Raw genomic sequence first — 13,875 nt, 5'->3', positions numbered from 1 at the left:
TAATTTTATGGGTTTCTTCATGCTCCTTGCACTTTATCCTCCCAAGGGATGCAACACGGGCCATAAAACTTTAAAGCGCACAACAGCAAATCACACAGTGAGTCTATACTCTACCCCCGCTCTCCAAACAATCCCCCCCCCCCTTTTTTTTTCTTTGACTGGTTCTTAAATCTTCTGTGATCCAGGAGGTGAATTTAGATCTGTAGACTATTTAACTACCACAGTTTATCAATATAACATATAATTGGAGAATACAGAAATGGCTGAATGGGTGTTGATCAACTGCTGATTTGCAGACAGTTCTATACTGGAAATAAATGTAAAGAATAAGCCTATAAAATCACAAACACAACTTTCATAAACCCATTATTATGAAGTAGTAACTTAGGGTTGGCCACCTTAACTACCTCACAAGAGAGGTAAAAGGTGTTTAAACGTTACAAATAGGCGCTTTCATATAAAACAAACAGCTAAAATCATGAGGTAATTATTAGCTACTTAAATGGAATGGGAGGGCGTCAAGTTAACCATGGTGCCACCCACCACCCTGCTGCTTAAGCAGCAGAACCGAGTAAAGTGGCACCCGTACGCAGGCAGTAAGCGCAGGCTACCTGAAGTCATCCAGTCTTTGGCATAATGGCAGTATGAACCCATGCACCAGTCGTCCTCGCAAAGAAAATAACGCACTTGTGCCTTATTTGAGAGAGCTCAGTAGTGACTATGTCAACAACCCAAAGCAAAAGCGCTGGCTCCGCTGCCCGCCCTTTGGAGTTGTGCTTCTCAACCCTACTGGCTTTTCTGAAACTCTTCCCCTTTGCAAAAAGCTCCTCTTCCAATAACTCACTTTTCCAAAGATGATATACAAAGACATAGACAAAAATAAAAGTCAAGATACCTAGATTTAATCAAAAGAAATTAACTTTTTTTTTTACATATTCCTATTTCCCATGTATTGATGTGGCTCTGCTAGGTCCTGGGCTGTGGGTGGGGGTTTAAAGTCCTACATTCTTTCCCTTGCTGACCTCTGGACACAGACAAAATCGATAAACTCCATCTGGCAGAATCAAATGCAAAGAATTATCCCCGATCCAAACATCTGAAGGACCGGCATGCTATTTCTCATAGTTAAACTTCATTCCTGGCATTTTCAATCAGTAAACAAGTAGCAATATAAGCAAAACCAACAGCTTTTGGTCTGTTTTCTAGAAATATTTGGACGATTACAGTTGTAAATCTCTTGGCAACAAAAGCAGATTTCTAAGTATCAATAGAGGGTGGCTAAGACAAGATAACCAGGTCCCCCTCTCCAGCGCTGCATTCCCAGCAAGGTTCCACGGGATGCCAGCACTCGGCTCAGACGCCGGCCCAGCAAAGGCGCTCCCGATCCTTCACCGCGAAGGATGCGAGCAGCCCCAGAAGCAGCCTGGGGGCCGAGGGGAGGACGCGAGGAAAGAGCGAACAGTTCGGGCAAAGGTTAAAAACGTGGAACAGGAGCAAGAGAGGACGACACACAAACCAGCACACGTGGAGCTGCGACTGCTGCCTGCGGGGAAAACAAGGGAAAACCAAAAAGGATGAGGAGGAAATCAAGGGAATGGCAATAGTGTAAAGGATGATGAACAAAATAAAATTTTCCTCTAGTAAGTTATTGAATCTAGCCTAGTTTCTTGGAATATTTGTGATAAATACTTTGTTGCTATGACAAGCTCTACAAACCATTCTAAAACTGTAAGAAATACAAATATAGCTAAACCTCTGCTGCTGCCTATTATCGTCCCGGTTCTCCCCACCAATAACGCACTACTTGTAAGTTATTTTATCCTTTTCACATAGCAGAAAGTTTCTTGACATTTTATAACGGAATTCAATTTAAACAACATGGTTATGTAAAACTGCAAATGGTGCGTTTTGGGGAAGAGCTGATAGCACAATTCTTCTTAATGAAAGCCTATGCACTGGTTGAGAAGGTCTGGTTTACACAATTAGCTACTTATTTCTTATGCTGGACATTTATCACTGTGCTCAACACTTGGGAGTCTACGTCCCCCAAGCAACAAAACGGCTTCTCTATTTCACAGGCTCCTCTTTTCCCCCACCTTAGCAGGTGGTTTAAAGCACCCTGCTAACCATTCGAGACAGGAGAATCTGGTTAAATGCAGAAGGTGCACAGAAGTAACTCTTTTAAAAGCAATCTTCAGGAGTGCTAAAACAGTGCAGTCGCTTCAACTTTTTCCTGCGGCTCCTAAGCATGTTCAAGCACGACTCTCACCACGTTGCTTTTAAATATGACAAGCACAACAGAACGATTAGACCATTGCCCACTGTCGCCAACAATTCATTAGTTTTAGACCTGTCATCAATTCCTTTGTCCCTTGGTTTTCACTAAAATTACATCACCAAATTCAACTGCAATGAAACTAGGAAGAGATGGATATTATTAGCCAAGCCTAGCAAAAATAAACCATTACAATTGCAATGAAGCTAAGGAGAGATGGATATAATTAGATAAGCCTGGCAAAAATAAACCACTCATTTATACAGTTTTCAATACTACAAGCGTTCTCAACACTACAACAAATTTTCCAGAAGACCCAAAGTATTGGCTGAGGCCAGTGAAATTGTTTACTCTGAGCCTGTACACTGACAGCCACCAGCCACGCATATTTTCACTTTTTTTTTAAACTATGAACAGTTTGAGTTTGGAAACCTACCTGGAGAGCTGGCAGGAAAATAACCACAAAAACCCCTGAACCGAAGATGCGACAAGAGCAGGAGAAGGACACTGAGCTCTCCATCCCAGCGGTAACAGCAGTTTGCTCTTGCTCACCCAGTGCCATAACTGCTCCTCAGCATGAAGCCGCACCTTCGGCATCGCCCCAGGACAAGGGCAGGTGCTGCACCCCAAAAAGACGGGGTTAATACAGATGCCAGCACCGGCAGGCGTGCTTGCCTTTCAAACCCACAGGGTTTAAAACAGGGTAAACACAACGCAGGGCTGAAGGGGCGCAGGAAGCCACGGAAGGTGAAAACGGGGCCCGAAGTGAGGGGAAAAAAACAAAAAGACTCAGCAAGGTGTGGAAGAGGAAGCCAGGAAACACTGAAGATGCAAGAAGCTGCTGGAAGCACTGCATTTTAATTAACCGGGACTGCGTTCCACAACACGCTCTACCAGCCGCATTTCACTCCATGGAAAGGTTTGGGGTTCCCCCCCCCCCCGACATATTTGGTTTACTGAAGCGGAGACAGAACGGACACTAAAAAAGCTCCCTCCCTCTGAAGGCTGCCTGGGCAGAGGCAGGATAGCTATTTTCCCCTCCTCCCATAAGATACACCTTCCTAAGCAGGTCTTTAAAAGACCGCATGTTTGAGAAGAACCATTTAAAAATATTAGTAATGTAAAGTTAGCACCAGGTCTTAAAAGATTAAATTTTAAAAACATTTGTTTTAACCTTACTTGTACATAATCCCTTCCCTGCTTCCCGATACAGGAAACGAAATCTGAGTTACAACGTCTGTAGGAAACCTTCCTACAGAAGTAGCCTGAAAAACCCACACAACTAAACCAAAAAACCTTTGAGCCAAAGCGTTTGGGAAAATCATTAACAACAAGGGATGTGGAACTGGATTAAAAAAAACAGAGCTTTAACCAAGCCCCATACCTTACATCAGGAATCTTGTGCATGAATCTGTTATAATACCAAAAGTGCTCAAAAAGCTCAACCTCACACACACATGTAGTTTCTGCTGTTTGGAAAAAGCAAGTAAGAGCCCACTCTCTGAAACCATCCTGCTGGCTTACAGCCCTCTGAGCGGGTCTAGAAACTTCAGCAGAAGGCAGTTCGCCTCTCTATCTGACAACAGAAATTTTGGTAAAATCCCAACTGCTGAAATTCAGCAAAAATTCTGGGGCAACAAGCGGACTGAGCCGAGCGTCGAACCCTGCCTCTTCACCGTGACAGCCCAATTTTGCCGGGAAGGACAGCGGTGCCGGGAGCGCGGCACAAAATCCAATCCATCACGCTCACAGTAAGCTCAGGTTTGTTGAAGTAACAAAACGTTATGCAACGCTTCCGCAGAGGGAAGTAAATATTTGCCTTTTAACAACCAAATCAAGAATGTTTTGTTTTCAAAAGGTATGTTGCCCAAACAGTCTCTCAGCATTCAATAATATTTGAAGCTCTAACTTCCCTCCTGGTCGGTATCGACAACAAACCCAGAAGAGCTGCCACAATCCCTGCCGCCATCCTCGGCTCAGGTGGGAGTCACGGGGAGAAAGCCCACCGCCCGCCCTTCCCACCTATCGACCCTGCCTGGATTAACACAGGTAAAATTCAACAACTGCGCGTAGCCGAACTTAGCAGGCACGACAAAGAAAGTGCCCAGCTCCTGTGCCGGCTGCATGATTTAAGTACGTGGGCCCTACTCTGCTTTAAAGCTATTGGTTTCGGATACCTGGCCGTGAGAATGCACAGGAATCTAAAGAAAGGTTCTCTATGCACGTTCTTCCTATTTGGAACTTTTTAAAAAACTTTCTGCTTTTAATTTAAAGACAACCGCCCACCCCAATCAAGTTCAGAGCCCAGTGCAGCCGCCAAGATGGCGCCTCCAAGGGTCAGCCCTCCCATTTCAGTTCAGACACGCACAACGCGGCAGAAACTACAAAAGCCACAAAGCCTCTGCCACAAGGATGGGAAGAGCTGGTCGGTCACCGAGCCCAGCTTCATCCTGCCTCAGGAAACCAGAAGAGAGGGAACTCACCCAAGTTTTCCAAGATGCGGAGATCTCCCCTGCAGCCAGGGAACAGAGATGCCAGCCTCATTGCAAACCCTCACCTACCGCCGAGGTTGTTCTGCCGCTAGCTGGGCACGAGGAACCTGGACGGAAGCCTGACAGGGGAGCTCAGAGCGCGCGGGTCTGCAGGGTTCGCTGCTGGTCACGAGGTTCGCCTCTACCGTACCACCTCGGGCAGACGGAGCAGACTGCTCCCCGATAAAAGCGGTGCTTCTCCACACAACCAACCTGCTAGCTGCCATTTACGGGGGACTTTCAAAGCAACAAAATCCTAAAGCGACTCGCGTTCTCTCCTCCAGCATCTGTACTACTGGTGAAACACTGGTTTTGAATCACGTTTTAAAACGATCTCCGCTTACGTTTCTGACAGGCGGAGTTTAAGGAATGAATGGTTTGTATCTTGCCTCCTTGAAAATATACCACGGAACTAGGTCAGCGCGGGGAGCCGCTCTGTGCGCGTACTACGAGAAGGACGCAGGCGCCGGTGCCGAGCCGAGGCGCTGAGGACTCCCCGCTCCCACCTCAGCGGCGCTGCCCCTGCTCCGCGCCGGTACCGAGCAGAGAACCTGCCGCTGGCCGGCCAAGCGAAACGCCGGATTGCAACGCCGGACGGGCGCGTTTAAACGCCGGGCACAAAAGTAATTTCTCCAGCAGCTCATGCACAATGCAAGAGCAAACGCTGCTGCAGACCCGTCTCCTCAGCAAGAACGCACTTCAACGGCCCACAAAAATTAGTTACCAATATGAAACCTGATAAAAGTTGCATTAAATAACAAGCGTAAAGGCCAAATTACCTGTCAAGTCAAGGAGCGCTGATCTGCATGGCTCTGCAAAGCCACGGCCTCACAGGAACGAGTATACCAAATCCTGCGCTTTACGTAGAAAAAATGTCATCGTACGTCAGCACAGGAAGCCCGAAAAGAGACTCGAGCCCGAGCGTGCCTGGGTGACAGCACTTTCATCCACAGAAGAACCAAAGCTTCACAATTTGAGCTACCAAGCCCAGACAGACGCCGATTCTCTTCTCGCTTACACCCCTGTTCACCAGTTGGCATTTTACTACTTCAGCGGAGTTAATCATTTACTTCATCGCAAATGAGAAAAGAATGAAGCCCGGTGTTTTCCAGACCACAGGAAAGATGGAACTAATGAATTTGGGAGCATCAAAGAGATTAATAAAAGATGAAGCTGACAACACTCATAATCACCACTACTACTTAAAATTTACATTTTAAGTAATTTAAAATGAAGCTCCACCTTCATCGCACTGGACAAGGCACAGGCAAAAAGAAAAACCAACGGCGGCCATGCCTACAGAGGCTCTACAACTACTAAATTACAAGAAACAACCTAAAAAAGATATGAGCAAAGCACTTTGAGCAAAAATCCAGACGAAGAGGCGGGATAACGACCCTTGCACCCTAAGGAGGCGTTTCCCCGGTAAAGCGTGCAAACGGGTTAAAAGCGAGGAAGTACATTTGCTATCGCGGGTAAGGGAAAAGCCCGAATCAGCCCGATTAAATACAGTTATGTGAGGCGCCCAACCGCACGCAGGTGAATTCAGGAGGGAGTAGCAAACGTGCCCGTTTCAGTTACGCAAGCGGTCCGTTGCGGGATGTGAACGGCCACCCCCCCCCCCGCCCTGTAAGATGGAGGCCCTGACACCGGGCACCGGTGGCGTGGCGCAAGGCCAAGCGCGGCCCCGGCCGCCGCCTTCCCGACGGACGGCGAGGAGCCGGGGCGAGGAGGGTCCCGGGGCGCGACGCCCCCGTCCGCGCCGAGCCGGCGGCGTCCGGAGCGGGACGGCGGCGGGGTCAGGAGCGGCGGGGAGCGCGTCCCGCCGGCCTGCTCGGGCAAACTCCGTTCAATAACACACCAAAAAAAAGATTAAAGCGCGCCGCCAGCGGCCCCCCCGCCGGCCCCGCTCCCGTCGGCCCCGCTCCCGCCGGCCGCCCCGCGGGGGGGCGCGGAGCAGCGCTACCCCCTTGCGGACGCGCCGCGCCCCGGCTCCCGCCGCGCCGGCAACTTTCGGCCGGAGTTGGGCGCCCCGGTTCGCCCCCCCCCCGGCCCCCGCCGCGGCCGCAGCGCCGGCGGGGGCGGGCGGGGCGGCCGGGCCCTCCCCTCGCTCACCTCCGGGCCCGCCGCTCGCCGGGCGGCGCCGCTCCGCCCGCCCCAGCAGCGCCCACCCCCGGCCCGCCCGCTGCCCGCCGGCGCGGAGGCCCCGGTGCGGCGCGCCCGCGGACGAGGCCGCCCCGCTCGCGACGGGCGCGCGCCCGCGAGGCACGTGCGCCGCCGCCGCCGCCGGCGGGGGGGGGGGGGGGGGCGGGGGGCAGCTGGCGGCGGGGGGGGGCGGCGCGGCCAGGCCAGGCCCAGCGCGGCGTGAACCCCCGGGCGGCGGCGGCGAGCCCAGGCCGGCAGCGGCGAGCGGCGGCCCCGAGCCCCGCGCCGCGCCCTGCGCCGCCCCGCGCCGGCCGTGCCGCCGCAGCCTCCATGTTGGCGGCGGCGGGCGGGCACGTGCCGGCGGGCGGCGGGAGGCGTGCCCGTGCCCGCGCCCGCGCCCCGGCCCGGCCGCCGCGGCCCCGGCGCCACGCGGCCTGCCCGCCGCACATGGCCTGCCCGCCGCCTCGGCCGCCGCCCCCCCCGGCCCGGCCCGGCCCGGCCCGGCCCCGCGGGGGCGCCCGCCGCCGCCAAACTTCGCGCCGCGCGGCCCGGCCCGGCCGCCGGCGCCGCCGCCCCGCGGCGGGGGCAGGGGCGGGGGGCGGTGCGGGAGGCCCGGCGCGGCGGCGGCCCCGTGGCGGCGGTGGGCAGGCCCGGCCCGGCCGCGCTCTCACCTTCCGGCTTGTTTTCGGCAGCCATTTCCCCTCCGCGCGCCACATCCTCCTCCGCCTCCTCGCGACCGGGACCCAGGCGCGCGCCGCCTCCTCCCGCTGCCGCCGCCGCCGCCGCCGCCGCCGGGCCGGCCACCCCGCGCGCACGGCGCACACCCCGCGCCGCCCATTGGGGGAGCCGCCGCACTGACACCCGCGGCAGCCAATCGCGGCGGGCGGGGGGCGGGCGGCCGGGGGGGATGGGCGCGACGGACAGCGCACGCCGCCAATGGCAGCGCGGCAGCGCTTCAGTGACACGCGCCGCAGCCACTCAGCGGCGGCGCCGGGAAGACGACGAGGGCGGGACGGGGCGCTTTTACTGACGGCCGCGGGAGCCACTCAGGAAGCGGAGCCGCACGAATGACGGCCGCCGGAACCAACCGCGCCGCGGAGGAAGCGGGACGCGCCGATTGACGCACGCCGCCGCCGGCGCCGGCAGCCAACGAGGCGCGCCCTCCGCCGGAGTGACCGCGCGCGGGGCCAATGGGGCGGGCGAGCCGGGCGGCCGCCGGCGCCCCCGCCCCCAGCGCTGGCCATTGGCTGCGGGCGGCCCCGGCGGGCGCACGCCCCCTCCGCGCCCTAGTAACCCTAAACAAAGCCGCCGATTGGCGCGGCGGGCGGCGCGCCCGCCAATCCCCGCGCCCGCCTCGCCCCGCCCCGCCCGCCCGGCGCGGGCAGCGCCGCGGCCCGGCCTCTCGCGCCCTGCGCACCGCCCGGCCGTGGCGAGCGGCGGGCCCGCGTCCTCTGGCGGCCCGGGCCGGGCCGGGCTCCTCCGCAGCGGAGCGAGAGCCGGCAGCGAGCGGCCCAGCCGGTGCCGTTGGCCCAGTCCGGCACGGCCGCCCCCCCGCAGCGCGCGGGCTCGCTACCGGCCGTCGATGTAAAAGAGAGCTCCGCCGTTCCCGGCCCCCGGGGACACCGAGAGCTGCGGCGGCGCCGGGGCCTGCAGTGCCCTGTGCGGAGCCGCAGGGGCCCCGCCGACCCTACGGGACCGAGCGTGTGACAAGCGCTCGCCCCGTCTGTGAGAGAAGGGGCGAGGGCCCGGGGCCGGAGCCGTCCCTGCCCTGCACAGCGCCCGGCCTCGGGAGGTCACGGAGCTTTTGCTGTCAAGAGTCCCCCGCGAAACCAACGCTCTGTGCTTTTAAAAGGCAGCGTGCCTCGGAAGAGCGATGCATCATCTGCCCGGCCGAGTTTTCTCCCGTCTCCGTCAAAGCCCGGAGAGCGGGCGCCCCTGCCTTCTCAAGCAGGGCTCCGTGTACCTGGACCACATCTAATGCCCACACAGCGCAAACGGAGGCTGAAACGGTTGTTTGCTCTGATACGTGTGACTAAACACGCAAAAAGGATATTTTCCCTTAGATCCTCATGAGAGTGGAACGTCTTTAAAAAGACCTGTTGGCTCCCTGGTTCCGCTAAGGAGCGAAGCCATTTCCCAGCCAAGACAAAAGAGGAGTATGGCGTGATGGGGCTCTTTTAAGACAGAGGAGAGGACAACTCCTTTTTCCCATTTTCAGCGGCTGCTAATCTCATGGAGCGTGAAAGGCACATTGATGAAGAGGCTCTAGAATGACAGGCTCGCTCCCAACGCTCATAAAGCTAATCTAGTGTACTCTGGCCTCTAAATGCACACAAATATCAATGCAGCTACAGGATCAGCTAAGATAATTGTTTCCGTCAGCTGTTCCAAGATACCCTGGAAACTTTTCTAGTTGCCACACTGGCAAAGAGCTATCATTTTCTTGATGAGTTCTAGGGAATTTGTGTCTCTCCTTGGACATTCTTCCAAGATGATCCGTACGCTTAGCAGAGACACGAGGCAGCCACACAGCTGGTGCTCCTCACAGTTTGCATTATGGCAAAACCAGAATACTAGATTAAAGTAGGTACCCCTCTGCACTGAGGAGATGGAAGTCCATTTCCCGATGCAAGTATCGGATGCTCAGGTGACGTCTAACCAAGATGCGGGGGCCAGCCCACGCCAAACTCGTCCCCAGTGCTCCACACGGAGCGGCGGGTGCCAGCACCTACCCCCTGCGGACCCCCCCGCTTTGCCATCTCTTCTTCAGCAAGAAACGGGCAGCTGGATTTGCCAAGCAGCACAGCCTGCAGTGCCTTCGGAGCGCCAATCCCATCCACTGCCTGCCTCCTCTGAACCAGCTTATCTCCTGGCACGTCGGTCTCCTGCCCAAGACTAACGTCAGGCTGGTATTCAGAAAGGGCTCGAGCTTCCACAGGCAAGGCTACGTAACGAAAAGGAGATGAGAGAAATGGAGGAGCTAACGCACGTCCTCCGAGTTACAAAGGTTCTCGCTCTGCTGCCAAATACAAGGATGTTGGAGAGCTATTGGGATTCTGTGCTGCAGACACCAGCGCTTGTGGCTGGAACGCAAGCAGGAGCCCAGGCCGCTCCCAAGTACGTAGACAGCCACCACTGCCACAAATAGTCTTTCCGCTCTTTTCAGGGGGACGAGCACAAACATTTATTTCGGTCATAGCCCTTGCTGCATTATTCACTTACATACTCTTGAGAACAAATAACCATAAGGTACTCCACATGGGGTTAGACCTTGAGATCACCCAGAAACATAATTAAATGCAAAATCAGCTACCTGTGTGCACAAGAGTGTCCATCTCTTCTCTCCAAAGCTCAAGTAGTTCCTTATGTGCTTCTATGGCTCATTAGAGTAACGAGGTCCATGTAGTCTGATTGACAAGGTCGTTCAGGATGCCAGCTGCCTTCTCTCAGCCGTTACAGTCTGGGGAAGGAGGAACTTCCACCCAACTGGTTGGTAACAGCTCCGCTTCCAGAACTAACACAACCTACCTTGGCTCTAGAGTAGCATGCAACCTGCTCTATGAAGTGTCTTCAGAAGGGCTGTCTGGCTTTCTAGATCCTTCCTGGTCCGTAAAGACAATGAGAATTTGTGTGGATGAGGACGAATAAGGCATTTTTAAGGGGTTACTGAAGTACTCTCAACTCCTCTACGTATGGCTAATGAACTCATTCTCTTCCTCAATATAAGCTTTTCTACCAGGAGAAAAAAACCCTAATAAACTGAATCTTATATACCTGAAATCATACATAATTTTAACAGTAGCATATAGGTTATTACAGCAATGTGATCTATGTAATATTACAGATGCTATCTGAACACGGATTTTTCATCAAACATGCCAGCGAAGTCCCACATACTTTCATTTAATTCCTCATGCAATAAACTGATAAGAAAGAAGCCATTTGAATTGAAGCGCTGCTGGTATCTTTCAAGTTTCCCAGCTCCCCACTGTTTAAAAATCAAAGCTCTAATCGCTATTAAGGCACAGAGGTACTGAACCGCAAAGGACTCTGTGCACGTATGGTACAGGATAAACCAACTCGGTCTTACCTTTCTAGGGGCACAAACACAGAGCTACCTCCAGCTGATAAGTGGCGAGAAAGTAGATGTGCCAGGAGTTTTTGCAGTCTGAATCATGAATAATTTTTAACAGCATACTGATAAGAGCTGCTGCTATTCTGATGTACAGTGTTTGGGGTTTTTTGTTAAGAGGGAGGTGAACTACAAAATTTCTTTAAAAAAAAATAATCTTCATTGTCATTCCATGGCAGATGTGGGTCTGGCTTGGTTAATTGGGTTAATGTGAGGATTTGGCACGCTTAGTTATATGCGGAAGTAAAACTGTAAAGAACACATTCAAATATCCTGTTATGGATATTCAGCAAATTATACATCCACCGTTGCTATGGCAAGCATCAAAAAGCAAAACAATTCAGACAGTTTTAATAGCTATAATGACAATGTTGGAACCCCATTTCTTTTGAATTGTTTGCACAAAGTTACTCCATGATTTAGAAGCAAGGAATGCCAAGTGTTTTTACAAAAATACTCTTAAAAGCGTGAATAGAGATGCTTAAAAAAAAAAAAACCCTCGCTACAACAGAAATGAAATGGTTTTGCCCTTTCCTCTCTCCACTTACAGAATCAAAAGTTGTTTCTTCTAGGAATAAACCCAAGACTTAACCAAGTCAACGTGTATGTATAAATCCACTGTTACTTCACAATAGTTCACTGCAGTTGTGAAGTATAATTGCCAATTCCCAAGTTCATCAAAACCAGGTAAATATTCCAAAATATGCATTTCTTCAGAAAGGTTCTCCAGAGAAGTATCCTCTGTTTAGGGCTCTGCCATCCGAACAACTTGCCTAAAATGATGTGCGGAAGCTGAAGATGATGTACATTACCAGGAGCTGAAGAGACTGGGTTACACTCAGAATGGATGGAACCACGTACTACCCTAGCAGGAGGACGAACTCGGTCATCTTCCATATTCTGGGGTTTGGATACATTCTTTTCCCCATTCCCTCGGCAGTTCTGAGCCCATTTATTCCCCTCAGAAATACAAACACTGCATTCAAATAATCTCTAGTAAAACTCTGTTGGCTATCAGGAATTTACACCAGACTAAAGTGAAGCATAACTCCAGAGCCTAAGCCATTTTAATGGACCCTGAAGGAAAGACGGTTTTGCTGTGCAAAGCCTCATGAAGTTTTTGTAGGTATTTAAGCCAGTAGCCTCAACACTAAACGCAGTATTTACCTGTTTAACCAAGAACAAGGGCAAAAATACTTTGTTCCTCTACACTGGCGCTGAGTCCAGAAAGGAAACAAGTGGCTGCCTGGGGGGCTGCAGTGCTGAAGCCCCATTTATTCCGGTACGACTTCAAACTGACTTACGCGGGTGCCAGCCTCCAGCGTTTTGCTGCAGCCAGCAATGCCGCGGAGAGCACCCAGCACACCCTGCGCTGCGGCACCCTGCCTCTGCCACAAGCCCTGATGTTCCTTCCTCTGCGGTCCTTAGTCCTTTATTTCCTTACGAGAACAGGCCAGGTTCTGTCTTCACTTTGGTTCATGCTCCAAGCACCCTGGTGGCACTAAGGAAATAACAATTCTTTTGCTCTAATATACACCCATAAGCCAGTTAGAGTAGAAAAAACTGAAATATGAGGTAAATTAAAGCCTCCAACTAAGGCGATTTACCAGTAAGTCACCATAAAATTCAGATAATTTATTTTTTCAATTCTGCAGCAACTTTCTCCAATTCGTTTGGATTAGCTGTTAGAAATTATATCTCAAAAATTAAAGAAAATGTCTATTGACCATTATATCAAATTCTAATTTTATCCAGAAAAAAAAGAATAATTAGGCTGTGATTTACTCTGGTAGTCAACTTACATTAACAATTCCCCCCCCCCCCCCCCCCCCGTTTATGTAATTCTGGCAAAATCAAATAATATATGCAATGCTCATAAATGCTGCGCTTGATTTAGTAAAGACAATTTCCTACAGTATATTCAGGACATTTCTCTTTGCTTTCTGTTATAATAAGACAATCAAGTTATTTAGTTTAAGGAGGTAATATGATTGTCATCCATGGTAGCCTCAGTTATAATTTTAGTGCAGTCTTCAATAAGGCACATGGAAGGATTTTTTTATTTTATTTTTTATTTTTTAAGTTGTTATCATGCTGTAACAAGCTGTATACCCTGTCTGCTGCTCTCTGGGAGTGCTTTTCCCCCACATCCTAACCCCCCTCCCCTGTTAGTACGCAAAACTGCACGTATTACCTAAGAAGCAAGAAGAAAGTGCAAACCCTACGAAGAATCAGTAATGCAAAGCTATCGTGCACGATGCTGGTACACAGCTGGCTCTGCGCTGGGCAGTGGATGAACAGCTCCCAGCTCGGGACTGGCCAGGAAACACTGCTCGGCAGAGCTGGCGGCACCAGCTCACTGAATCCCGGCCGACAGCGTGCGCAGAAACCCACGTAGTAACCAATATTACTTGAGGAAAAGGCCATTTTCCATAATTCTTATTTTTCCCTCAACATGTGCAAGACAGCGTAATCTTCAGGTTAGTTTGATATCAGATCTCTAGCGATGGTTGAAGCAAATAATAACAGGAAAGTAGGTTTAAGTCTAAGATCCCTAAAGGTATGCTCCTAAATTTCTGTTCCTACTTTTAAACAAATATCTTTTCCAGGATACTTCACTCCTCTGAAATTGGACTGCTGTCTATATTAACTGAATAAATACGGATCTAGGAGCCAAACTTTAGTCACCAAGGTATGAAAATGTCAGCCTCAGGCACTGAAAACAGAAGAGTGAGTAACGGAAGACGACGACAGAAGAATACAAGGGGAACCAAAGGAAGAGAAACTGATGA

The 13,875-nt window shown here is 51.9% G+C and overlaps 1 protein-coding gene across 7 annotated transcripts in view; it reads right to left on the bottom strand.

The window, feature by feature from the left end:
• Positions 1-13,875, bottom strand: part of CAMTA1 (calmodulin binding transcription activator 1) — a 325,037-nt gene that overhangs the window by 299,058 nt on the left and 12,104 nt on the right. The window contains exon 1 of one of the 7 annotated variants that reach the window (XM_087755020.1): positions 7,623-7,918. The exons of the other annotated variants lie outside the window; for them this stretch is intronic. Coding sequence (XP_087611146.1) covers positions 7,623-7,647 — 25 coding nt within the window. The 5' untranslated portion in view covers positions 7,648-7,918. Of the gene's footprint in view, positions 1-7,622; positions 7,919-13,875 lie in introns of those variants that run through there. 7 annotated transcript variants of the gene reach the window in all.

Source organism: Nipponia nippon, unplaced genomic scaffold (assembly GCF_047370975.1).
Source record: "Nipponia nippon isolate SJK-2023a ecotype South Korea unplaced genomic scaffold, ASM4737097v1 scaffold_19, whole genome shotgun sequence".
Taxonomy (NCBI): domain Eukaryota; kingdom Metazoa; phylum Chordata; class Aves; order Pelecaniformes; family Threskiornithidae; genus Nipponia; species Nipponia nippon.
The sequence above is the reverse complement of the archived record's forward strand: the minus strand, read 5'-3'. Positions and strand labels throughout refer to the sequence as shown.